At 46.6% G+C, this 24,571-nt stretch overlaps 3 protein-coding genes across 11 annotated transcripts; 2 read left to right on the top strand and 1 right to left on the bottom strand.

The window, feature by feature from the left end:
- Positions 1-69: 69 nt before the first annotated feature.
- LOC128764029 (uncharacterized) lies at positions 70-7,202 on the top strand. The gene is made up of 6 exons (XM_053873396.1): positions 70-219; positions 2,669-2,709; positions 3,877-3,946; positions 4,030-4,095; positions 5,125-5,978; positions 6,195-7,202. Exons 1-6 carry the CDS (start codon positions 174-176, stop codon positions 6,261-6,263), a joined length of 1,146 nt encoding a protein of 381 aa, XP_053729371.1. The 5' UTR covers positions 70-173; the 3' UTR covers positions 6,264-7,202.
- On the bottom strand, positions 6,996-24,571 carry LOC128764030 (inositol-tetrakisphosphate 1-kinase-like). 9 transcript variants are annotated; one of them, XM_053873404.1, is made up of 13 exons: positions 22,565-24,398; positions 12,560-17,791; positions 11,625-11,761; positions 11,422-11,544; positions 11,013-11,037; positions 9,529-9,651; positions 9,305-9,422; positions 9,144-9,245; positions 9,029-9,069; positions 8,802-8,967; positions 8,319-8,386; positions 7,412-7,574; positions 6,996-7,353 (listed from the first exon to the last, which is right to left on the bottom strand). In XM_053873404.1, exons 3-13 carry the CDS (start codon positions 11,645-11,647, stop codon positions 7,259-7,261), a joined length of 1,047 nt encoding a protein of 348 aa, XP_053729379.1. In that variant the 5' UTR covers positions 11,648-11,761; positions 12,560-17,791; positions 22,565-24,398; the 3' UTR covers positions 6,996-7,258. The 9 variants fall into 9 exon arrangements, with proteins under 9 accessions (XP_053729379.1, XP_053729376.1, XP_053729374.1 ...); XM_053873401.1 differs by lacking the exon at positions 22,565-24,398 and adding exons at positions 21,614-21,823; positions 22,384-22,556 and having other exon boundaries at positions 11,422-17,791; XM_053873399.1 differs by lacking the exon at positions 22,565-24,398 and adding an exon at positions 24,409-24,571 and having other exon boundaries at positions 11,422-17,791.
- Positions 12,515-15,969, top strand: psma6l (proteasome 20S subunit alpha 6, like). The gene is made up of 7 exons (XM_053873407.1): positions 12,515-12,787; positions 13,667-13,761; positions 14,882-14,963; positions 15,044-15,199; positions 15,272-15,450; positions 15,512-15,606; positions 15,709-15,969. Exons 1-7 carry the CDS (start codon positions 12,712-12,714, stop codon positions 15,764-15,766), a joined length of 741 nt encoding a protein of 246 aa, XP_053729382.1. The 5' UTR covers positions 12,515-12,711; the 3' UTR covers positions 15,767-15,969.

The raw sequence follows: 24,571 nt of genomic DNA, 5'->3' as shown, positions 1-24,571 counted from the left end.
TCGGGTTGTTCGAGACCACCTGACATCAGCCGGGTTTAAGCTTCCCTGGGTCACCTGACCGGGCGCGCGCGCGCGCAGGTCCTCGGCTCCACCTCGCGCGGCGGGTGCGTGTCCCTCCGCTCTGCTGTCTGTTCTCAAGGTTATCTGCAGCAGAAAGCTGGCTCGTGGATCTTATGGGGTTTGTGATAGGCGCGCTGTGTCTGCTGGCGCTGGTCGGAGGTGAGTCTCATCCGTCTGCGAGTCTGATCCGTCTTCTGTGATGATGAGGAGGAGGAGGATGGTGAGGATGATGGTGATGGTGAGGATGAGGATGGCGCGTCGCAGCTTCAGATCTCACACGGGGACGTCCCGCTTCATCTCCCCTAACCTTCTTTCCCAACCTTAAAGGACATTTTCCACCGTGTATCGCGGCAGACGCGGCCGGGCTCGGCGCGGATTGGCACCAATAACACAATAAGCCCAACACCTTGTTACGTAATCTGCCGCGTTCTTGGCTGCGTTTCCTGTAGACGGCGTTTACATCCTGCATATTGCTGCTAGAGCTAATAACAGTGGGGGGGTATGTCGTGTGTCGTCATGAAACTGCGTGGTTTAACGCGAATTACTTTCCAGACGCGGTGCGCGCGAGCGGCTCGCGTGCACGAGTCGAGGGGGCGGGTAATTACGTTTAAACACCGAGACTGTTGCGCGCGCCGCTTCGCCGAAACCCAGGGAAACACCAGAAATAATCTCGATTTAAACGTTCTTAAAGGTTATTACTGAAATATCGTACGAACAGACACATAGAATATTTTTTGTTTCTGCTCACCTACATTTTGTTTTCAATATGCATCATATAATGTTGAGAAAACTATGAGTGATTATTGTTATTATGATATAAAATGATTTAGTTTTATTTATTTTGAGGGACAAGAACCACCAATCTAATTTATTCATTTCGATGTAACGATAAATAGCTTTGGAGGAAGAAAAACAACCAATACGACTGAAATAGTGGAAAATATTCTCATTAGTAATTTTTAAAACCTAAAAATAATCAAATTTATTTTTGTCAAATTAATTATTTTTGCAGTGACCTCATGAGGGCCACATAAATAAAGGCAGAGAGCTGCATTTGGCCCCCGGGACGTGCTTTGTCCACAACAACAACAAGTCTTTGAACGCAACACATTTCTATTCTACAAAAGAATGTAGAGCTTTAAAGAGGTGTTTCACCCTGTATTGTGTTCAACTCTTGTACTGTTGTTACTACTTTAGCACCACAGGACATTTAATGACACTGTAATAACACAGATTGTACTCAACATCTTAGGTGATTAGAGTTTCATACTTAACCTTCCCATATAATATAATATAATATAATATAACATAATTCCGTGCCAGAGTCAAGACATAGTTTGAGTCCCTGCCAGAGATGACACTGGAGTCAAAGCAATGAGACTCATTTAAAAGCACAAACTCAGGACTCAGTGGAAAGGGCTTTGCGATGTCCACTTCCTGTGTCAGTTCGTGGCTCAGGAAATCTCAACCACAAGTCTGAAGACTTAGTTCTAGCAAACATCCTGTTAGAACGTGTCACAGGGAGAATTTCCTTTATTTGCTCAGCAACAGATTTTAGCAAAATCATCAACATGACTTTTGAATTCCTGTGGAACCACATTCATATTCCTCACAGCAAAATTAAAATACATGTAACATGCCAATACCCTCCTTCATGTTAGACTGGGCGTGTTTCAGAGCAGAAACAAACTCAGGAGAGCAACACACTCCCCAAATAAACCAATGAATCTTGAGGGTCCACTTTAAAGACCTGGTGTTCACCCAAATGATCGAATTAGAAACGGATTAAAAGTGAGCACATGCTCCGCCTTCAGGTATCAACTGACCCGGGTTTGTGCTGAATCACAGTTGGAATCCTGCGAGGCCGAGGCCTGGGTTTATCACCTGAACAGACGCTTGACTCGCTCACGTGCCTCGCAGAGCTAAGCAGTCAGTGTTATGGATCCTGATCTGCTCGGCTGTGGCGTCGACACGTGTGGAAGATGGAGCCACTCCACTGCTCCACACAGATTCCACAGTTTCCTGGAGGTGTGAAGGCACCAGTGAGGCTCAGTTCTATGGCTCTGACCTGCAGTGAAGCCAGTGGAAAACAGTCATATGTATATGGCCTGAAACAATGTGGGAACACTCCTCACTTTCTGCTGTTCAGAGGAGTCAGGCCTATCTACCAGAGCTTGAATGCTATGGCAACCTTTTGAGACTTGGTCTCAGCAGAGTGAAGCAGAAAGCTCTCTGCAAAATAGATTTATATTTTATATTATATGTCATGCTTCACCAACTGCAGGAATGAAGTGTAACAAAAAAAACTCACCACCTCACGTGTACAAAATTGACAGTACTGTTTGTAAATTCCTCTAAAAGTGTTGTTAACAGTTAAAGTCTGACACCCTGCGTCCAGGTCACCTTTGATCCCCGTTGTGTCCCGGAAGGTTCAGAAAGGCCTGATCCGAGAGCTTAGCGTCTAATTAATGAGCGATTATCCAAAGGCAGGAAGTGTTCGAGGACCGATTTAGCTGGAGTGGGAATGTGTGTGAAGGTTTCTGCCTGGGTTGCAGTGAATATGAATGACGTCGCCTCTTAACGCCCCCTGTGTGTGTGTCTCCTCCAGTGCACGGCCGGCCGGCGCTCTCACCCCTCAGCAATGCAAAGGTCAGAAACTGCTTTTTTTTTGTCTAGAGCCTGTCACATTTCAAACAGTGGGAACTAGTGATGGGCCGATGAGGCTTCATGAAACCTTAATTGTTAGAGCTCAGTAGGTGGCGCTGTTGGTTTAAAAATGAGGCGAGGTTTCACTGAAATGGCTGTTCACATACAAAGATTTTAGTGAGGGGAGTGGAAATGCTCTGAAAATGAGGACAGTGTTTCATGAAGCCTCACCAGCCCATCACTACAAAACCGTCATTTGATGCTAGCTAGTACACAATACCATATTTTCCGGATTATAAATTATAAAATGCATAACAAAGAAGGAAAGGACATATATAAGTCACACTAGAGCATAAGTCACATTTCTTGGCGAAATTTATTTGAGAAAACCCAACAGCAAGAACAGACATGTCATCTTGAAAGGAAATTTAAAATAAAAATAGACAGGCTTAATAAGTGTACAGTATGCTAACGTTACATGACGCAGAAACAACGTGCTGAGAACATGCCTGGTATGTTAACGTAACATATTCAAAGTTATTCAGACTCGTCAGACTCATTGTCAGTTGCAGTTCCAATTATTCCAGCCTTTCTGAATCTGAATCCTAACTGTGGCCACCTAGCTTTTAGCCCGACCTCAGCTTTTTTTTTTCTTCATTTCAGTGAGAGAAACCTCCGCCATTTTTGTTCAGCCCTTCTCAGTTGTTTTTACAAGTTACCACCAATGTTGAAATGATCGACACGGGCTTAAGAGCGCCCCCTTGCGGTTTAGTGTGAAAATAACATGTGAGATGACAGAATAATGTGTTAATAATTTGACACATAAATCGCTCCAGAGTATAAGTCGCACCCCGGCCAAACTATGAAAAAAAACCCTGCGATTTATAATCCGGAAAATCTGGTGCTTTTGATTCAGACGCTTGGTATGGAGTGAGCCCGGTCATGGCTGTCGTGGTCCGGTTCTATTTTTGTCTAAGTCTGGAATTGACTGGAGCGTGTGTGTTCAAACTGTGCCAAGCCTCTTTAATGAAGCACACACTAATTGTGTTTAATGTGTGGGAGGTGCTCTGGCGTCGACCTCAGGCTCAGTTTCGTTGCTGTCTTCATACCAAACGGTGAATCACCGTCTCAGGTCCATGCTACTCATCTGTTCTGATTTGTGTGTCAAAGGTGGAGTGCATCGTCCAGGAGACGCTGGCGGACGGCGGCTCTCAGGGCGGCTGTGGAGCGCAGCTAGCAGGTCCATGTCAGCACAGGCAGAGACACATGTCCGTAACGTGGCTCACAGCGCCAAAACATCTCACTGGTGTTTTGTCTTTACAGATGAGCTCGATGATGCGCAAATACACCAGGGTTTGCTGCGGGAGCTGCAGAAGCTGGCGGACCACGGTACGGTCTCCCTCTCACGTGGCCAGACACAGACTTGTTATTCAGTATCGGTGAGGCTTCGTGAAACAGTGTCATCATCTTCAGAGCCCACTGGATGATCTGCTCTAAAATCTTTGGAATTGAACTGCCATTCCAATGAAATTGAACATTCTCATCTCATTTTGAAACCGACAGCGCCACCTACTGAGCCCAAAAGTAAGGACACTGTTTCATGAAGCCTCATCGGCCCACACTATTATTCAGGGGAAACACTACAGATCTATGCTGATGCTACTCATCCATCCAATGCTCCTCTTCCCACACACTCACAGAGAGGAAGCTGATGAAATGCGCCACGTCCAGCTATTTTTAAACTTGACATGACTCTAACTTGACCACAGACCTTCACCACAGAAGGAATGGCGCGATCCTTATCAGACACCAAAGACTGCACTGCAGAGCTGAGAGAGTTAACGGTTAACATGACGTCTCACTTCAAAACGTAGACTGTGTTTAAAAGTTGCCAAAAAACGAATTGCAGAACTAAATAAATGTGCTCCAAAATGTGAAGAAAGACTCATTGTTGCTCTGGAGCAAGTCTGGAAACTCTCCAAACTACAATAAAATCTTGCAAAAGAGATTTTTATTAAAGTTATTTCAAGTAAATAAATAAATAAATCCTGATGTACTTTGCCATATTGCTCATCACTTGCTGGAGGCATTTTGGAAACAAATACATTTTCTGCAAATATCATGTTGAGTGTCAGCAGCTAGTGAAAATGGATTTTCTTTCTTTTCTTTCGACTACTTTTGAGCACAAGTGCGTTTTGGCTGAGGTTCTGTTGGTTGTGAGCCTCGGGATTTTTTGTGTTGTGATTTAAAAAAGACTGAAAAACAGTGTTCTAGCAGGCCTTATCAATTCACCATCTCTTTTGCTGCTGTCGCTGCTTCAGCCACAGAAGTGAAGCCCTGCCACATTGTCTGGATGATTCTAGTATCTCAGAGAGCTCATCCAGAGAGGCAACTGGTGACACTGCTTTCTGCCTGCAGAGCGAGAAGATGAGACGGAGCGATATGAGTCCAATCTGGCTGAGAACCAGCAGAGGGACGAGGAGGAGTGGGCGGAGGAAGATGACACAAAGGAGAAGATGATGGAGGAGCCCAGTGTGGACGACAGAGGGAGCGATGATGAAGAGGAAAGAGCCAAGGAGCTGGAAGAGCTGCTGGCGGAGGAAATCACAAAAAAGGAGAAGGAGGAGAAGAACGACGAGGAGCTGGAAGAGCTGCTCAAGGAGTTGAAGAAGAAGCGCTACGAAGCCGTGAAGGAGAGGGAGAACCAGAAGAGCGCAGGCAGCGAGCAGAAGGTGGAGAAGAACAGTGAGCCGGAGGTCAAAGAGGAAAAGAGAGAGACTCCGGAGGAAGTGGAAAAGCAGAGAGTAGAGGAGAGAAGGAAGAGTGAGGTGGAGTTGATGATGGAGAAGGAGAAGGTGGAGAAGGAGTTGAAAGATCTCCTCGAGGAGCAAGACAGCCAAAACAAGGTGGAGAAGGAGCAGGAGAGGAAGGAGAAGCAGGAAGAGCTGGAGGAACTGGTGAGGAAGATGAAGCAGGTGAAGGAGCAAGGTCCAGGAAACGGGGGCTCAACTCCTGCCGAGCCAGAGGAGAAGACGGAGGGGAACAGAGGTGAGAAAGAAGAAGAGGAGGCGGAGAAGAAGGAAGGCCGAGAGGTGGAAGTGAAGGAGCCGCAGCAGAAGAGGGTGATGGAGAAGGCCAGCGATGAAGCCACTCGCCAGTTCGAGCGCGAGCGGTACGAGCAGGAGGACGGGGACGAGGAGGAGGAAGATGAGTATGTCAAGGAAGATGACGACGAGGAGGAGGACGGAGGTGTGGAGGAGGACGAGGGAGAGGTGAGCGGCAGCCCATTCAATTTTCTTTTTTCTACGCGTATCCATGCGCCGTGACGCTACTGCCATCTGCTGTCCGACTGAGCTCATTGCACTCAAAATATAACTCGGTTGTTACAGACAAAACACGAGCTGGGCTGTAATATTAGGTATTAAAGTGTGTGTAAGGAAACGGGAGGCATTTCTGAGGTTACGTTTCATCCATGTCTCTGCTTCCAGGAGCTGCTGGAGATCGAGGCCGAGCTGCGCAAAGTGGCCGCCGAGCTCCGAGAGCTGCGCCGCGGATAAGACCGAGACAGTGGAGCACGTGACCGTGGGTCGCTCTCATGACCAAACGTGTACATACTGCTGAGTCATGGTGTGGTCACGTGCCACCGAGGCCAAGCGTTCAGCACTTTCATGAAAATGTCAATCATTCGATCGTCACGTTTTGTCCTCAAAAGAATAGAGGCGCGTGGCTCTAAAGCATCTGGAATATAGCTCATGTCAAGTCATATCTTTGTGCAATAACCAACGACTGTGCGTGACTGTTATGTATAAGCAACATTTCTACACGTCTCTGTTGCGTTCTGACGGAGGACTGTCTTTCATTTGGCTCATGCACTGTTAAACCCAGACTGTTTGTGGAGCTCCGGGTGTCCACCCCGGATTCAGCTTTGCACTCTCAAGCCACGACGGGAGAAACCCTGAAGCCATTCACCTGTATGAATAACTGCTCAGTGCTGTGCGTCTTAGCGGTCGCTGCTTGTCATTCGTGTAGTGAGTCGACGGTCACCCGGTAACTGCGGCGGCAGCGCCCCCTGCTGGCTAGGAGCGCACACGGTTTCAAACAAACAGGGTGACCAACTAAGTGTAAATGCAATAACATATGAATGCAATAAATAGCCAAGTAATTCAAGTGTTTAATTTTTGAATAGTAAACGTGATGCTTTTCTACACAGCCGAGATTCATGACTGGTTTCTAGTGCAGTCAGTACCGAACAGATTGTTGACGTCTATTCCAAAGATGATCTCTCTCTCTTTTTTTTTTTTTTTTTTTTTTTAATTAGAAATGTATCTTACAAACCAGCAAGAATGACGTAGAACATGTCAGGGAGGCAACGGGACGGAACAGGAGACACTTCAAACAACAGGGGGCGATGTTTGTGGGCGGGTCAGTGGTGTTTCTTCGTGCCTGCTGTATCTTCTATCCGAGCCGTCACTCAATAAAATCAGAAAATGTGTGAATCACTCTGCGTCCTCTTTCTTTGAAGGAGACATTTCTCAGGTGTTAAAGTGGAGAGTCAGGGCTCTTCTGCTGCAGCTGCTGTCCCACGGTCCAACACTGTCTTCAAGTGACTCAGCAAAGCTGCGAAAAACTGTGGGACCCCCTCGTAACCTGGTGGGACGGAGGAGAGTCAGGGCTGCTTCAACAGGCTGCGCGTGCTGCGGCTCACCTGGGAATATGTTGATGTCGATGACGGTGAGCGTGTGAGTGTGGATGTTGATGATGACGTCCACGCCGAAGAGAGCCATGCCCAGCTGGACACGCAGCTCTCTGACCAGGGCGCCTACAGCCTCCGAGCTGGGCGGGGGCAGGCACGGCATCTGCTCGTCCAGCTGAGGAGGAAAGATTCATGGGCACGGGTGAGGCGGACGGGGCTTCACGAAACAGTGAGTTCATTTTCACAGCTCAGTAGGTGGCGCTGTAAGCCAAAATTGATGTGAGGCTTCATGGAAATGGTTGCTCAAATCCAAATGATTTCAGACTTTATTTATTTTTATTTTTATTTTAGACTTGAAGCCTCATCAGCAGCAATGGGTTTGTGAGGCTTCATGAAAAGTGTTCTTATTTTCAGAGCCCACTAGATGGCACTCTCTGCTATATAATTGAAGGTGCTGAACACATTTTAATGAAACTTTTTTTTATAGACCTTGTGACCTCTGTCAATGAGGAAACATGGTTTCATGATACTGTACCTCTTCAGCCTGTCGCTAACTGTGAGCAAATATCTTTTGAGTAGTAATGTGCTGGTGAGGCTTCATGAAACAGTGTCCTCAATTTTCAGATGACTATCTATGGATTTGAACAACCATTTCAATGAAACTTCACCTTATTTTTAAGCCAACAGCGCCACCTACTCAGCTCTAACTATAACGACACCGTTTCATGAAGCCTCACTGACCCATCACTCCTTTTGAGTGACGAACAACAATCACACACATATCGACCCAATGTTGAGGTTAATGTGTTTATAATCTTAAGACAAAGTTGTCACAGACTCATTCAAAACAAAAACAACCATCCCAACAATTTCTATGTCGCCAAAAGACGGAACTGTATAGACAAGTAAAGAGACTCACTGCTGTCAGATCTGAGCTGGATTCTGGTTTTGACACCTGATGGCTGTTGAAGAAGATGGTCTTTCTGTCTGTTGTAGGGAGGGATGTCTATTATATAACACCATAAGCACACACACACATGTGAGGACATGAAGCAAACGGAGGCAGACAGAGGCACAGACATGACTGATATTTATATGTATGATCTATTTACTTGTATTTTATTTATTTTGTCATGATACTTGTTTCTATATTATGGACATTTATTTATTTGTCTTGTGTTGTTTGATAGCTTGTGACTTTGGTATGTGTCAGTGTCTTTGTTGTCATTGGCTGCTGTGACATGGTGAATTTCCCCTGGGACTAATGTAATGTAAAGTAATGTGATGTAATGTAAAAGAAAGAGTGCAGGCAGGGTAGAACAGGTGAAGAAGAAGGCAGTTCACCGAGGACTGTAGTGAGTGGTGAGAGCAGTGCGAAGTCAGAGGGACAGCAGGGACTGACCACATGGTCCGGAGGGGAAGTTCTTCAGGGACGGTCTCTCCACGCAGAAGTGCCTGTCTCCGACCACAAACACTTTGTGCAGCACGGCTCCGTGGCTGACGAAGCTCTGGAGCACACAGGGGGGACGGACGTCTGCCAGACAGTCGGCGCTGAAGATCAGGGACATCTACATGGAGGGACACGTGGTGACTTCGGTGGAAGAGGACGGACACTGAGAGACCACTCACCTCATGGGAGAGCGAACCGTGCGCCACTCTTGTTTTACAGACTGTTGGTGACACACAAACATGGGCATTAATTCCACACTTTCGAACATCAACCTGCGAACGGCGGCGCACTGACTGAGGGGGAAGCTTATGCCCTGCTCCGTCACCGCCTCCTCCACTGTGGACAGGTCGCTCACACTGTTGATCTCCACGTACGGGGGGCTGCAGATACGCCAGTCTGTCGACCAAACACCTGTCATGACCAGAACACTGGGAGGGTTTCAGAGCATTACAGACCTCGGAGGGAGTTTTGCAGCTTGCTCATGATTCGGTAGGAGGCGAAACGGTCCAGAAGTTTGGTCATGGCGGGCAACGGGTCCAGAAGGACTGTGTTGCAGTGAGCCGACACATAGTGCTGTGAAGCGAGAACCATGACCAAGACATGAACGGACCAGAAGTTTGCCAACACAAACAGATCCAGACTAACGTGTAGGTTTGGCATTGGCAGAAGGCGGACGCACCTGGAAGTTGTCCAGCAGCTGCTGTGATTGGCTGTCGTGCTCGGCCTCCACGATGACCTCGGAGAGCTTGTGAACGATGACGTCGAAGGGTCCCTGAGGCACGAGCGGCTGACTGAGGTCGATCTGTGGAAGGAGAACAGGCAACAGCGAGGACGTAAAACAGCATGACTTCAGCATCACATGACACTGACCAAGTGAGAAACACTTGTCTAAAGTGCTGGTTCTAGTAACATTTCACTGAGGGCATTTGACTCGCCCACAGCCTCGGAGCTGGGGGGAGGCAGACATGGTATGCGCTCGTCCAAGGGTGAAGCTGATGAGGCTTCATGAAAGAGTGTCCTCAATTTCACAGCTCAGTAGGTGGCGCTGTCAGCCAAAAATGATGTGAGGCTTCAATGAAATGGTTGCTCAAATCCAAATGATTTTAGACATGAAGACACTGTTTCATGACTTCTGACGATGAGGAAACATGGTTTCATGATACCGTGAGCAAATATCTTTTGAGTAGTAATGTGCTGGTGAGGCACATGAAACAGGGTCCTCATTTTCAGAGTCCACCAGATGGCGCTCTGTACTCTAAACTCAATGGATTTGAACAGCAATTCAATGAAACTTTAGCTCATTTTTAAGCCAACAGCGTCACCAACTGAGCTCTAAAAATAAAGACACTGTTTCATGAAGCCTCACTGACCCATCACTCCTTTTGAGTGACGAGCAACAATCACACACACATAGACCCAATATTGAGGTGGATGTGTTTATAATCTTGTGACTTGTGTTGCAAAAAACTGAAGACGTGAAAAACAGTATCTTATTATGCTGAATTCTTTTTTTAATGACTTAACTACAAAAGTGTCATGACCTCTCTGAAGGTCAAGTGATCATCTACATATTTCTGCCTGTTTGTGAAACAACTCAAAGACGGATCTCTGAGGAATTTCCAGAAAAGGTTGCTAAAAGAGCAGATGAAATTATTCTGATCTTTAGTCACTTGGAGAAAGCTGCACGGTCTTGGTGGAGTTCTGCGGGCTGGAATGCTGCTGCCCTCTAGAGCTCATGTGAAATGCTGAAGGCGTGACAGTGTAGGGTGAAGAGAAAGGCCTCGGTGCCCTCCAGTGCTTGTTGCCAACATGAGTAGAATAAACTGCCTCTCACCTTTCGTCCTCATTTATAATGCAGCTGGATGTTTCCGGTAAAACATGAAAATCAAGTCCTCTCTCTCCATGAAAACCTCCTTTGTTTCCAGGTGGCGTGGTCAGGTGGCTGCAGGTGGTGGTGACACCAGCATCTGGACCTGACGCATGCGTGCCCTGGAGTGGCTGAGCCCTCATGCCGATGTTTGTATCACAGTAGGGTAAGTATCAAAAATTCCAGTGACTCAACACGCATTCAGCCTCGGAGTCAGGTGACGCTCGACGACAAACTGGACAAACTGGCGGATCCTAAACATATGATAAAGCAATGCCTTGAACAAAGGCTCTTACCTCCACCACTTCCACGCCGTGGCTCCTGAGAAGGAAAGGCCAGGGGTTAGACATCAGTTAACACGGTGGAGCTGCGACTGTTGTGTCTGTTTATGCTCTCAAATGTCCAGGCGGAGGACTTGAACCCACCTTCCCAGTGACTTACTGATAACTACTATGTTTAGAATGTACAGGGCTCCATGACAAAGCAAGGCTTGCTAGTTCTTCAGTATTATTGACGCAAAGATGAGGCCATCTTAAGGCAGTTTAGTAGCAGATTATTACAGGAGATAAACCTCTATACTCTATCACTGAAATATTAATAATATGCTGACAGCCTCAGGCAGATCATTCTGAACACACAGTGTCTACAGTGAGTTACCTTGATCTAAAAATCTTAGCATGTGAAGATCAGGTCAAACTTACGCACAGAAATCTGCAAAGGCGTCCAGATTCATCTTCCTCCTCTTCTTGTCGCTGAGACAGAAGCCCACCCGACGACCCGCCATGACCCGGGAGTCTCAGGAGGCCCTGGCCGAGCGGAGTGACGGCACTGCAGACGGAGCAATGTGGCTCGCGTCCATCCACCCTCCCACGGAAGTCTCTTTCCATAAGGTGTGAGGCCTCGCTCACCTGACTGGTTGAGTCACTTGCATCTGAGTGCTCGCTGAAAGGGGCGGATCAAGAGGGGGGCTCTCCAGCTGCTCCCCATCCTGGAGGTGCGCACTACTCACTCAGATGAGTCTTCAAAATGTGACGGTTTTTAAAAACTGTAGGATACATTGAAACAATATTTAATGATTTCATTTTTTTTCTTGTCATGGCCCACTTCATCTGGTGTGTTTTTCTGGCTCGCACATGTTCAGTTGCATTACTGACTTGAAGCACCAGAGGGCGGGAGTAAGAACAGCACAGAAGTCTCGAGTCTATTAGTCATATAGACATGTACTTCATTGTGTTGTCATTTTTCAAAATAAATCTTTTTTTTTCTGTGTTCAGTGTGGTCCCGCTGTTGGTCCTGGTCGCCTCCTGCATTGGTCTTGGTCTCGACTCGATCCCGAGCCCTCAAAGTCTTGGTCTTCATTCTGGTTTTGCTTAAAATGAGCAATGCAACATGTACTAGCAAGAGAAAGCCAACGGTCAGTCCATGAACAGCGGACCACCATCCGCCCAGTGACCACTGCATGTCTCAGAGTTTCCTCTAAACAATGAAATATACAGGAAAAAAAGCAAAGCCACATGAAATCATACCATGGAGAGGTGTGTAAGAGCATGAATACATTTTTAAAATTCATGCAGGTTTTCATAGTGTTTACGTCAAATGTTTCAGCTTCAGTTTGTCGGATTTTTGTTTACATTTAACACCAAGTGTATAATGCAACTGCATCAGAACTGTTCTGTTCGCTTATTAGTTTCTTTTCCTGACCGTATTATTAACAATAACTGAGTGTTTGCGTCGCTTGAGTCACACCATCGACTCAACCGGGCCCCCCTAAGCAGTTCACGACCCTGCTGCGGTGACAAGATGGAGGCAGCGCTTGAAAGAGAAAGTGAAAATAAGATCCAACCTGGAAGCGCCGTTCCTCGTCTGTTCAGCTCCCGAGCGCGAGCATGCTGCCGGAAGCCGCCCTGTAGTCCCCGACTCTTCGCGACTGTCGTCTTGAGAAGTTTTGCCTGCGCGTTTTAGCCACCGTTGTTTTGCAGGTACCGACCCGCAGAAATGTCCCGCGGCTCGAACGCAGGCTTCGACCGACACATCACTATCTTCTCCCCGGACGGGCGCCTGTACCAAGTCGGTGAGTTCGGTTTTGGACGGACTTCTCTCTCAAAGTGAGAGCAACGACCGTGGCGGTGTTGTGGTTCGATTATTTAACATTAAATTCCGGGGTGACAGTCCGAAACCACCTCGTCGGAAACGTGACTTGTCGACTTGTCAGATCAAACATGGCGTCTGTCTCGGGCCAACTTTTCATTCCTGGATGATTTTTTATACTTAATGTAGACGTGTACAATCCTAATATGTGACGTGACAGTGAAACGCTTGTTCACTGCATGTGTTTGTAGACTTTTGTCAGGAAGATGACGACATGATTTACGTGTGATATTATAACAAATGAATGACTCATCACATTATTTCCTATATTATACTGACTCTGTTCAGCATCTGAGACTCATTGCTGGAAAGTTAAACATACGTGGGCCTGGTTTGGTCTGTAGTGGTGAGTCCTGTTGCCTAGATTCAGCTGAGTTTATTCAACAGTTTCACATAAAATGCCTCAGAAAGGGAGCAGTGCAGGCCAGTGGTCTCTGCTGACCTCTGACCCCAGGACTCAAGCATCCGTGTCAGTGGATCAAGTACTTTGGTCACTGTTTCTGTGGAAGCTCTAGCCAACAAGGTTGCAGGTTCAATTCTAGCTTCTGACTAATTTCCTCCACGCAGGAACCAGGAAAATACGTTATTAGGACGTTTTCTAAAAAAAGTATGTTTTCCTGAAGTGATATTGTTTGGAGGGGTCTGTAATAACACTTGATGTAAACAAATCATTTCCAGTCGAGTCTGGATTTAGCTACAGAAAATATGCCACAGTTATCACTGGTGAAGTTTTTTGTACACAACTGTCTGATGTTTTATAAACGTTTAACACCATGTTGTGTATTGATTTTGTGTTTTCCAGAATATGCTTTCAAAGCCATCACCCACAGTGGGTTGACCTCAGTGGGAATTCGAGGGATTGACACGGTGGTGGTGGTGACACAGAAGAAGATACCGGTGAGGTTCCCCACACACTCAGACACTGGCAGAGGAGCGTCATGGCAGCCGCTTTCTGCTGACGTGGCACTTGAGATGAAGCTGCTTCGATTCTTAAATGACCAAACATTAACCTTGTTAAAGCTCATAGTTGAGTTGAACGCACAATAGTGAGAAGGCTTCTCCTTTGTTTGGTCTACTTGGGATCTGTCAAATCTGCTTGTCTCATTGGGTATTTCAGATAAATATGAGGTTCTTCTTCTTATTAGTTTTCTTTATTGTTCAAGTAATGTGTTCGCTGTTGTCAGTCGACCTTAGAAACGAGCAGTTTTTTGTCTCATATTTCCAGTGATGAGGACTCATTTCAGAGCTCAGTAGGTGGCGCTGTTGGTCTAAAACTGGTGTAAGGCGTCAGTGAAATGGTTGTTCAAAGCCAAAGAGTTTTGAGCAGAGAGCGCCTTTTAATTTTTCATATGTCTGAGCAAACACACAAACTTTCTCAGCAGTCAGTTGGACCCATGTGAGCGATCTGTCGTTATCGGCTGAGGTGACTGCTGTAATCTACGGAGCCCCTAAGGGGACATGACAAAAACAAAATAGTATTACTCGATCTTGCAAAACTTTCCCGTAGTAATCGTCAATAATAATTACATAACAAGTTTAAAAAACATATTTTTTAAGTATTTACAATTTGCATAATTCACATTGAGGAATGGAATGTGTAAAATTTAAAATAAAAAATAAAGGCTTTCAATTGTCTTTTCTTTACACACACACAGACACGCATATATATATATATATATATATACATATATATACGATAAGGAAACTAACTCTGATCATTGAAGTCACATTTCACCATTCAGGGCGCTGGATATTAAAGAACTTGAAGCAACTTTTACAAATATTTGTAGATTGTAGATTGATAAGGCTCTTGAATCCATCTGTTGTGAGACTTACTTTGGCCCACTTGAGGCCACCGTATTCTGTGGCCGCTTGTCATGGAGCAGTGATCCTGTGCAAGAATCTTAGAGGGAACATTGTCAAGCACATCAGAAAATGGAGAGCCGTTTCATGAATGCTCTTCATCTTGTCGTGACTTGTCATGTTCCGGCCTAACAAGTGTCTGCTCCCCCTGCAGGACAAGCTCCTGGACTCCTCGACTGTGACCAACATGTTTAAGTTGACCCCTCGCATCGGCTGTGTGATGACCGGCCACAGTGGTGCGTGAGGCACATATACGCAGCATATCTGAAGGCTCCACCTCAGGAGGAAGCACTGACCTTGTGTGCCATGTCAACAGGCGACAGCCGCTCGCAGGTGCACCGTGCCCGGGTGGAAGCGGGAGAGTGGAAGTACAAGTTCGGCTACGACATCACGGCGGACATGCTGTGTCGCCGCTTGGCGGATATTGCTCAAGTTTACACTCAGAACGCTGAGATGAGGCCTCTGGGCTGCTGTGAGTCCCGGATAGATCTGACTTGATCGTGTTTTTCATTTGTGAAAGAGGGTTGTTGTGGTCCTCGCGCAGGTATGATCATGGCGGCTATCGACCCCCAGCAAGGGCCGGTCTTGTACAAATGTGACCCGGCAGGCTACTTCTGCGGGTTCAGAGCCACGGCCGTCGGCGCCAAACAGACGGAAGCCAACAGCTACCTGGAGAAGAAACTGAAGAAGAAGCTGGAGCTGACTCACGACAGGACGGTGCAGGTAGGTGCTGGTGTCAGGAGCAGCTCTGTCCAGGCGTCTCACCGTGGTGATCGGTTTCCAGCTGGCCATATCCTGCCTCTCCTCTGTGCTGTCCATGGACTTCAAAGCCACGGAGCTGGAAGTGGCCGTCGTCACCAAAGTAGAACCCAAATTCAGGTCATTTGAAATCCTCCTTCTACACATCAACTTATTTGTAAAACATCAATGAGGAAATTTAATCTCTTTGTTGTCCTTTTAAAATGTTTTCTTCCCCTCCAGGACTCTGTCGGAAGCTGAGATAGAAGCCCACCTGGTCGCCATCGCTGAGCGGGAGTAGAGCAGCGCCTCCACCATCAACCACCTGATGGGTCATATCCGTTGACAAAGATGATTCCAATCATTTTAGAATTCATCAAATCTTTTTTTTTTACAGTCACAGACCCAAACATTTAAAAAGAAAATCATGAATGGAAAACAAGTGTATTTCAAATCTTTTAGAATATCATGTGTATTTATCGACATCTATTAAATATACATCTGAATATAACTTGGACATGGTTGTCAACTTCTTGTAGTCAGTTTTGCGTTCATCACCTCGAAGTAAAATCGCACGTGAATATTCAATGCGCCTGCCGACCAGCAGATGTCACCAGTGAGTCGATGACCTTTTTGTTGGGCGGCAATGCCGTTGACGAGTGAGCGGCCTTCTTCTGCCAGTAGGGGGCAGTGTGTCTACTTCTTCCTGTATTTCATAACGGAATGCACCGGACCTGCCTATAAAAAGAAGCCTATTTTCACCCTGGTAAACAATTACACTTGCTTAGAGATTACCTCGTATGTATATGCGTGCGTGGATCAGACAGCAAATCCCTGTCCCTCTATACCTGTTTGCGTCGACTGTTTCCCCTGCAGTGACAGTGGGACCCGCTGTCCGACATAAATGTGGCACTTCTGGTCGACAATATTACACACACACACACACGCAGACAGTGTAAGGTAATAATCTGTCTTTACTTTATTATAAAACAGTGCAGTAAACATGAATGATGCACAACAGTTCAAGGGCAGCTTTAAGGCTCCTCATGTCCAAAGGTAAGTCGACACCAGTATGTGTTGGAATTAGGAGATGAATAATGTGACTCGGTTTGTTCTTAGACAGATTTAGGATTTAGGCTGGTTAGGTTTGTATCACTGACTGGGAGCAGCGAGGATCTCTCCTAGGCTTGTTAAAGCTACTAGACGGCCTCGCATCAAACGGATAGGCCTATTAACTTCAAGCACCTGCGCTGACATCCAGCAGCAGAAAAAGTGGGTGACAACATGCTACGAGCTCACTGTCAGTCAGGAGGACTCTGTTTAGCGTGTAGAATCCTGTCGTCAGTCCTGAATATACCAGTCGACACAGACGGTTCACCTAAACAATATGGCACTGGACATCTGATCGAGACACCACTCACACGTCAGTTAAGCAAACAAGCACCAGGCCTTTATGGAACTAACATGAGGATGAAGCGTTTCTCTGATGCTGACATGCAACAGGCAGGACGTGTCTGTAGATCAGGGGTCACATGGTGCCCGCCTGCAGAGACCAGGGAGTAGCCCACGGGCCGTCAATACAATAATAATAATACTTTAAATTTTCAACTTATTATGTTGGATTTTGTGATTTTTTTGTGATTCCTCCCTAGTATTATTATTTTATTTTATTTATTTTTTGTCAGCACTTTATTCCGAAGCACTTTCCTAGTTAGTGGGCTCCCCACTGACCATGGCAATAAATTTGATTCTGATTCTGATAGTTACACCATTGATATTTATCGTGAAAACTCAGCAATGAGAGGAATATCATTTATCATATATTATATATGGTGATTTCAGAAGTGTGGACTGAACCACTGGCTGCTCTTCAGGTGCCCTCACAGTAGCTCGCGGTTGCTGAAGCTGCTTTCCTGAGCTCCAATATGACCGTGATTCATGCTTGGGCTTTCCTGGGTGGAAGCTTGTCCGTGACATGTTGGTGCCATATCAGCACTGCAGTGTGGCCGCTGACTGCTTCAGCAGCACACATTTGTTAATGTTGTGGGATTTGCCTTATGTCCTGAGGCCACCGTTGGGAGAGCTGCTTCAGGAGCCGCATTTCTGCAGAAGAACTTGATGTTCTCCAGCAAAAAATTACCAGCAAGATATAAGAAAGTGTGGTTGAACTACATGTGGTTTTTGTCTCCCCAAAACTGAAGTGGTCATAATGTTTTGGCCGTAAAGCTACACCTTATCTGTCTCCCATTTAAAAGCAAGCCTACACCTGGGAAACCAGCGGGCAGTCGATGATCTTCTTCCCCTGCGTCTGATCCAGTGGGCCGACCTGATGGGGAAAAAAAAATGGAGAAAACACCATGAATCTGTGAAGGCCATGAAACATGCAGTGAAACAAGACAATGAGGGTTCTGCAGTCTGCATCGCCTTTGTCACATGGATGATCTTATTTCCATTAGAGGATTGGGGTGGACACCCTGGACAGCTCGCCTCCATCACAGGGCCCACACGGAACACCAGACTGACTGGAGCAGAACCACTGAGACACACAACTTCACTGAACACTGAGCAGAACCTGGGACCTTCTTGCAGTGAGGCCTCACCAAAACCTGAACCTGGTGGCGCTGCCCCCCAAACAACAGTGCCAGCACAAAGTATTGAAGTGAATTAACATCATTGCTCAGTAGTGCATGATAAGTACAGTTATGGCACAAACTCCGTCACAACGCAACTCCATCTCTGACATAACAGTGTTTCCTGCTCTGTTTCCAGGCAACAGCAACCTTTGGAAAAACACGATGACTGACATGTATTCGTGCTTCATGCTACATCTTCATATTGAGTGTGTTTTCACGAGTGATGGGCCAGTGAGGCTTCATGAATCAGTGTCCTTATTTTCAGTGCTCGGTAGGTGGCGCTGTTGGGTTCAAAATGAGGCGATGTTTGGTTGCAATGGCTGTTCAAATCCAAAGATTTTAGAGCAGAGAGCGCCATCTAGTGTGCTCTGTTTTTATGAATCCCAACACTAGTTTTGACCAGAGGCCTGCAGGGCCCAGCCAGCGGCTGCCAAGCCCCTGCAGAGGTCCAGTGACTGGGTCTGATCTTGGGTCTGCCCTGTGGTCCTCTCTCAGCTGGACTCTCTCCACAGGCAGCCAGCTCCATCTGAGACACCTGAGCTGCTTCCTGCTGAGCTGGACTCTGACTCTCCCACTGAGTGCTCCATCTCTTCCCATCTCTCCATGCTGCGCTGCTGCCCCTGCAGCACCCCTTCTCCCCATCCATCCTCCACTGTGAAACGCTGACCCTGTGGCTGGTGTCTCCTGGTACTGGACCTGCCTGCCGGGCCCAATTGAGCTGTCAGGCTGTGTGTGTGTGTGTGCCTCTGTTGTGTATTTGTGTAGCTGTGTGTCTGTTGGGTCACGGCGTGGGGATTAGGCGTGTGTGAGTGATTGAGGGTGACAGCAGCCCAAGCATTAGGGGCCCTGGGGCAGATTTCGTAGGACTGTTTTAGACACACTAAGCTGGATTTAGCAGCAGCAGTGTGTCAGCAGTGATGCAGCCGGCCCGGACCTCCTACAGAACACACACACACACACACGTTCGAGCAAAGAGTCCTCTCACCTTTGACCTCACCTATCTACCTGGTGCTCGCCTGCCTTCATCTCTTGCTTCCTGTCTTGTTGGGTTTGTTTTTAGCAGCAGGATCACAGGTGAGCACCACACCTGACCTCTGGTGACAGGAATGTGAAATACCAGAAACACACAGATACACCTCAGTCTTCATCTGAACTTGAGCAGCCTGGTGGGGATACGTCAACCTTTCGACATTATAACTTCAGTTATTCCTTATCAGCAACATTATTTTCTCAATTGGAAACGGGATCCAGGATTTGGACCAGAATTTACAGCGAGAAACGCTGAACCCGGCTCAGCAGGGGTCCCTGAGCTTGAGAACCCAGTGCTGCTGACGTGACTTGACATGCACGTTTTAAAAAGACGTGAGGCCTTGGAGGTTTATCTAATGCAGACAATTCACACACCAGAAGAGAACTGGGGCTCTGCGCTCACATTACAGCCATTACGGTAGTCCCCAGCTCTTCTGCAGTAGCACCATCCAAACTCAGACAAGACACAGCCCCACCTCCTTGTTCAAGAGTTAGGCTGACTTCTCAGTGCAATGGCTCCAGGAAGCAGGAAACAAAGCCCATGCATATTCAAGGTTTAAAAACGAATAAGAATAAGTTTATGGGCTCTCATATATATATATATATATATATATATATATATATATATATATATATGAGAGCTATCTGATATACAGTAGCTAACCTCATGTTGAAGATTGTACTATAATGTGGCTGTGCAACATCTCTCACACAAATAAAATAAATATAATAAATATCAAATAAATATGAAAGAAAAAAATGTAAAAAAAACATGCAGAATTGCCAGTATTGTTCTGCAGGACAGATATTCACTATTTTTTTTCCCCTTCAGTGTCAGAGTGCAGAGTGCTTTTTGGGTGCAGGCCATATTGAGCATGAATTATTGCACTGTTCAATGAGTCATCCTTTCCTTCTTCATCCTCATCCCAGCCATCAGATCCAGCAGGAGGCGAGGCCTGCAGGTGCAGCGACCTCTCACCTCTGATCATGGCGGGGCCACGTCAGGCCAGCACATGTTCATTACGCTTGCTGGTGTTGTGTGTGTGTGTGTGTGTGTGTGTGTGTGTGTGTGTGTGTGTCCAGAGCTCTGTTACAGCCCTCCATTGTCGAGGAGGGCGTTGAGCAAGATCTTGACCCACCAGCGGCTCCTAATCAGACGCATTCCTCGGGATTAAACAGCCAATTAACAATAAGAGAACCATTGTAGCCTTGTGTCCTTGTGCGTCACAGTTAAAGGGGTTTGTGCGCGTGCATGTGTGCATGTGTGCGGTTGAAGCCGTGTCTTTAATGAACAAACACCTTCGAGACACGGACCTGGCTGCAGCAGCCCGGGGAGGTCATGTGTTCCTGTTCCATGCAGCCCAAGTTTAATATTATTATTGTTATTATTATTATCGAAACGCTTTGCTTCAATGCTCCTGGACCGTTGTGTGTGTCTGAATGAGTCAGGACCAAGTGCAGGCTGGGTATATGCATCAGTGTGGCACGTGTCGGAGCGTGGCCGAGGATTAGAGCAGCTCAGGGCCTGTTGCTCCACTTCCATGATTACTACTGCTGTCCCCTGCCATATGGGGTGGTGGGTGGGTGGGTGGGGTGCTGGTGGAGTGGGGGGTCAGGTCGTGTGTGTGTGTGTGTGGGGAACAAGCTACTGTAGCAAGCAAGTTACACACTTAATTCCATCCCATCCAGGCCGCATGGAAAATGCCCCCCACACTAGCTTCCTGCACCCGCTCCCCAAACACAGGCCCAGATGGGGACCAAAAACACACACGCCAGCGCACACACTCACGACACACACACACACGCCAGCGCACACAGTCGTAACACACACACCGGGAATATGAACCTATGCATGAATGCACCTAAAGAATTGTTTCCTCTGTGTGTGTGTCCTGTTAACCCTCATTTAAACAAACAATAGTGTGAGCATCTTCTAATATGACTATCATTACACAATGACGGAATAAAATAAATTTAATCTGAATATTTTAAAATCATTTTTGCATCACTGCAATTGTTTTTATCACATGCTTTCGTTGTTTGCGTGTGTTTTGAATCCCAACTTTACCAAGTAGCGATTTCAACTGGATCATAAGCAGTATGTTAATAAAAGCATTCTTTTTTTGGTCATATTTTAAACAGAATAAGCGTTTAATATACGGTGTGGTTTGTAAATATAGTGGTCCAATTGTCTTCTTTTGATCAACAATGTCAATAAATCATAATTCCTCTCTTCATTATTAACTCTTCAAGTTTATTTACTAGTTTCACTTCACTGAAATTAGAGTTTAGTGTGTGTATTTCACGACATATTTCATAACTGACTAAGAACAAGTGTTGAGTCGGGCCATATCAAAAAGCAGCGCGAGCAGGTCCATCTAATTAGCGTGTATGAGTATGAGGGCATGAACAGGTGCTAACCTGCTAAAGCCTCAGACGCTGGACACACACACACACACACACACACACACACACACACAGCCCACCTGCTGTTGTCTGCGCTGGATTAGAGGTCTGCCAACCCTCAGAAGACAGCAGGACACACATCACACACAGCAGGACTCCAGTCGTCTGCTCAATGGCGCAAGAGGCTCCGCAGACGTTACGCATCGATCCAACACACCCAGACACTGAAGCCTCCGGACCACTGTTCTCACCAGATTTACAAAATGATGGCCTGTGCATTCAACCCTGACCTGTCAGTCAAAAGTATGAGACAAAACGTCACACTTCTATGGTGGTGGATGTCACATGTTTAACACAGTTATCCATACGTTGTAATACACCTGTTAACAGCATAGTGTAGCTTGGTAAATGCAAAGTGCTCCAGTCTGTGGCACAATATTCCCACGTGAGCTGCTCTGCAGGCCAGACCTGTGACGTCCACGGCGTACACGGCAGGTCGCGCTGACAGCAGGCCTTTTAAATGTGACCTGCATGCTGCCATGTACACGGGTCGCTCATTTCAAACGTGCCATTGTTCAGAAGAGGAGAGACACATGGTCCAGTCTGGACTGCAGTAATCCTCGCATCACGTTAATGAGGAGCCAACACACACACACTGACCTCAATATCACACACACACACGCACTGTTCACCACGGCAGTATGATCAGTCAAAATGATGCAGTCGATAAAAGTTTGAATATGTGATAAAAGACAAGGAGGCATTGAGAAGGAGCGGCAGGTCCACAGCATCGCCCCTCCCCTCCTCCCCCGACCCCATCTGCCTCCCTCTCTTTCCACTTGTTTCTGACCTCTTTTATCATCGCTCTCTTCTTCTCTTCCTTCACGCCCTCAGCTGCAAAACCTTCAGTCCAGTTCCAGCCAGTAAAAACCTCCATCTCCACCTCCACCAGCTCACAGCGCACAGCAGAACGCAGCACCCATCTCTCTGCCTGTCACCACAACACTCCCCCCCCCCCTCCGATCAATTACCTTATCGGCACAAGATCAATCTCTCCTCAAAAGTGTAGTTCCAGCTCTGTGTCCCAGTGCAGCCGACACTCGACTCTCTCCGTCCACCCTTCCTCTGTCAATCTGGCCACAAACCCCTCTTTCCTCCCTTTATCCCGAGGTAAGATACTTACTTTTCAGATAAAGCATATTATGATAAATCGGCTGAACTCAGTGCATGTGTGTATGTGTGAGCGTGTGACTGTCACACACATTCACTAGAAGCACACAGTGTGCACGCCGACATGCAAAAGCTCCCTGTGTATCGAACGACCTGATGCCAGAACCTTGACAGCTGGAAAATAAACAGCTGGGAATTTAGAGGGAGACAACCTCCAGTGTTGCCGACCAAAGAAAAATAACTTCTTTTTTCTTTTTCTCTATTCTACATCGACATGAAAATAAAACCACAGTAGCTTTAGTCATCGTCATCAGGAAACCTAGACTCTTTAGTTAGGAGAATGGCTGCTGTGAGAAGACTTGCTCTCATGAAAGTGCACGAGAGGAAATAGTGGAGCATATGGGCAAACGTTCTGGATCCGGAGGTCAGCGAGGGGAATAGAAGAGTGGAGAGAAAATGAAAACTAAATGAAAACTCGATGCTTGTGTGGCCAGTGGGACGTGGCTGCGTGCTGCCTTCAAAATGGGATGTTTATGAAATGTGTGTGTGTGCGTGTGTGTGTGTGTGTGTGTGTGTGTGTGTGTGTGCAGGGCTTGTGTGCCGGAGTGTAGATTAGATACACTAAGCCTCTTATGTACTGGTTGTCCTGAATATGCTCTGGCTCCGGGTCCTAGTGCGTCACCGTCATCGCTGGTCAAGGAACAAAACAAGCTAAAGTTTATAGCAGAGCAACCTGCTCATCTGGCTCCTTGACTCTACACGTATAAATATTTGAACCAGTACATTAAATATTCGGTTATTTCTGGTCAAGTTCGCCTCCTGTCATTGATGCTAGAGGTTAGAGAGTCTGAAATAATGAATGGGTTAACAATGCAGTGTTATAACCAGTGACTGAATATGCACAAATATAGTGAACAACTGAAATGACTATATTCAATCGTCAAGGCTCACAATTAAACTGACGCCACAGTGAGTTATCTCCCTGATTTAAGTTCTGATACACAGGGAACTCAGTAAATAATTATAATCACCATTCATTCCTCAAAGTATTTCAGCTGATTTTCAGATGAAAAATCAATATAAACCAATACAAAGGTCTGTGTTTTCCCTCCTAGTGGAGAGGTTACTTTTCTACCTGTCTATCTTCGAGTATTTAAAATAAATCTGTAGGTGTAACATTCTGTGTCTGTGGTCGCCTGTGATTGATGTAAAAGTATATAAAAATGAGCTGTAAATAATGGGACCGATTTTACGCTTCAAGGAATGTTGTTTAGCATTTAGCTTGGACGGTAAGTTCTATTTATATTATTGACACCGAATTACAATTCACACCAAATGCGCCTTTATAAACCCTCTGAATCAGAATGAAGTGAATAGCAACGATGGCGTTATTTATGTTACGTATTTGACAAGAGCGCGTTTCTGAAAAATGTCGGCGGGGCGTCGTTCAATGGACAGCGTGCGCGTGCACCCGGTGGTCGCGCGCCTCCGGGTCTCGCGCTCGTTTCTTGCCTTAGACGGTCGCGCGTCTTCTTCCTGCACTTGAGGTCTCCACAAATAAAGCGACGAAGTAACAGCGGCCTTTTGACAGACGAGCCGCCATCGAGGCCGCAGTCGGATCGGACGGAGCCAGCAACAACAAAAGACCTGACACACTCACAGCTCGCGCGAGCACACGCAGACAGGACGCCACAGAATCACTCACCTGGGGTCATTCGAGCGTTCTAACAGGCGCAGAGGCGCCGGTGAAGCCTCCTGTCGCTTCTTTATATCTGTGTGCTTTGGCTTGACACTGCTGGATAAACCCCTTATACAGTTTTAGGCTGCAGCTACATGGATCTCTCTCTCCGTGTGTGTGAGAGTGAGTG

This window comes from Synchiropus splendidus, chromosome 8, assembly GCF_027744825.2.
Source record: "Synchiropus splendidus isolate RoL2022-P1 chromosome 8, RoL_Sspl_1.0, whole genome shotgun sequence".
NCBI classification, from domain to species: domain Eukaryota; kingdom Metazoa; phylum Chordata; class Actinopteri; order Syngnathiformes; family Callionymidae; genus Synchiropus; species Synchiropus splendidus.
Note: the sequence above shows the minus strand (reverse complement) of the source record. Positions and strands in the feature narration are given on the sequence as shown.